Source organism: Aphanomyces invadans, assembly GCF_000520115.1.
Source record: "Aphanomyces invadans strain NJM9701 unplaced genomic scaffold supercont1.289, whole genome shotgun sequence".
NCBI classification, from domain to species: domain Eukaryota; phylum Oomycota; class Saprolegniomycetes; order Saprolegniales; family Verrucalvaceae; genus Aphanomyces; species Aphanomyces invadans.
The window spans coordinates 1-732 of record NW_008580434.1 but is presented as its reverse complement, the minus strand read 5'-3'; the positions used below and the strand labels follow the sequence as shown (position 1 = coordinate 732).

General features: G+C 48.4%; 1 protein-coding gene across 1 annotated transcript; it reads left to right on the top strand.

Moving 5' to 3' along the window:
- Nucleotides 1-211: 211 nt before the first annotated feature.
- On the top strand, nt 212-483 carry H310_15278 (hypothetical protein; the record flags this gene model as incomplete). The annotated part of the gene is made up of 3 exons (XM_008883264.1): nt 212-250; nt 319-387; nt 433-483. 3 exons carry the CDS (start codon nt 212-214, stop codon nt 481-483), a joined length of 159 nt encoding a protein of 52 aa, XP_008881486.1.
- Nucleotides 484-732: the final 249 nt, after the last annotated feature.

Below are 732 nucleotides of genomic sequence, written 5' to 3'. Positions count from 1 at the left end.
AATTAATAACACCCCTCAAGCTTAAAAATGTATTAAATGATGGGGTATATATTAATTGAGAAGGGTGCTCAAGGAGTTCTCTCAAAAATATTGCTGGCGGTCCTGCAGTTTTCTATAATTTAATAGAGGTGTCTGAAGTGAAAACCCGTCCGAACTGAATTACGGAACACGGTACTCCAAGCTCAAACGCGCGGAGCTGGAGGAGCAGAAAATGGCCTTCGCGTCCAAATTTTGGTCCCAGTACAATAAGGTGCGTCGACGAAACAGCGGTGTATAACGAAATGCCGCCCAGACGTACCTGGTGTGAGATTGGCGAAGACGCACGTGTCGATTCGACGGAAAAACACTCGGATCGGCTTACTGCTGTCATGGCGGTTTGCGCTGACGGTACGTGTATCCAAATGAACCTACGCCAATAGCAGGATTGATTAGGTACAAAGCTACCAATACTTTTCATTGTTCGTGGAGCACCTGGAGGGCTGATCGAGACGGAAGAACTGCCGACATACCCCGACGGCCATGTCTACGCTGTGCAAGATACAGCATGGATGGATGAGAGTGTCTGGTTGTATTACCTGAAAGAGCTGCTCAAGTATGAGCTGGTTGGTCCATCGGTGCTGCTCGTCGACAACTTGGCAGCTCACGTGTCCTACAGAGCACGCAAGACAGTAGACGAAGAGTTGTTTGGTTTTGTGGAGCCGTTACCTCCCAACACGACAAGTGTGATTCAAC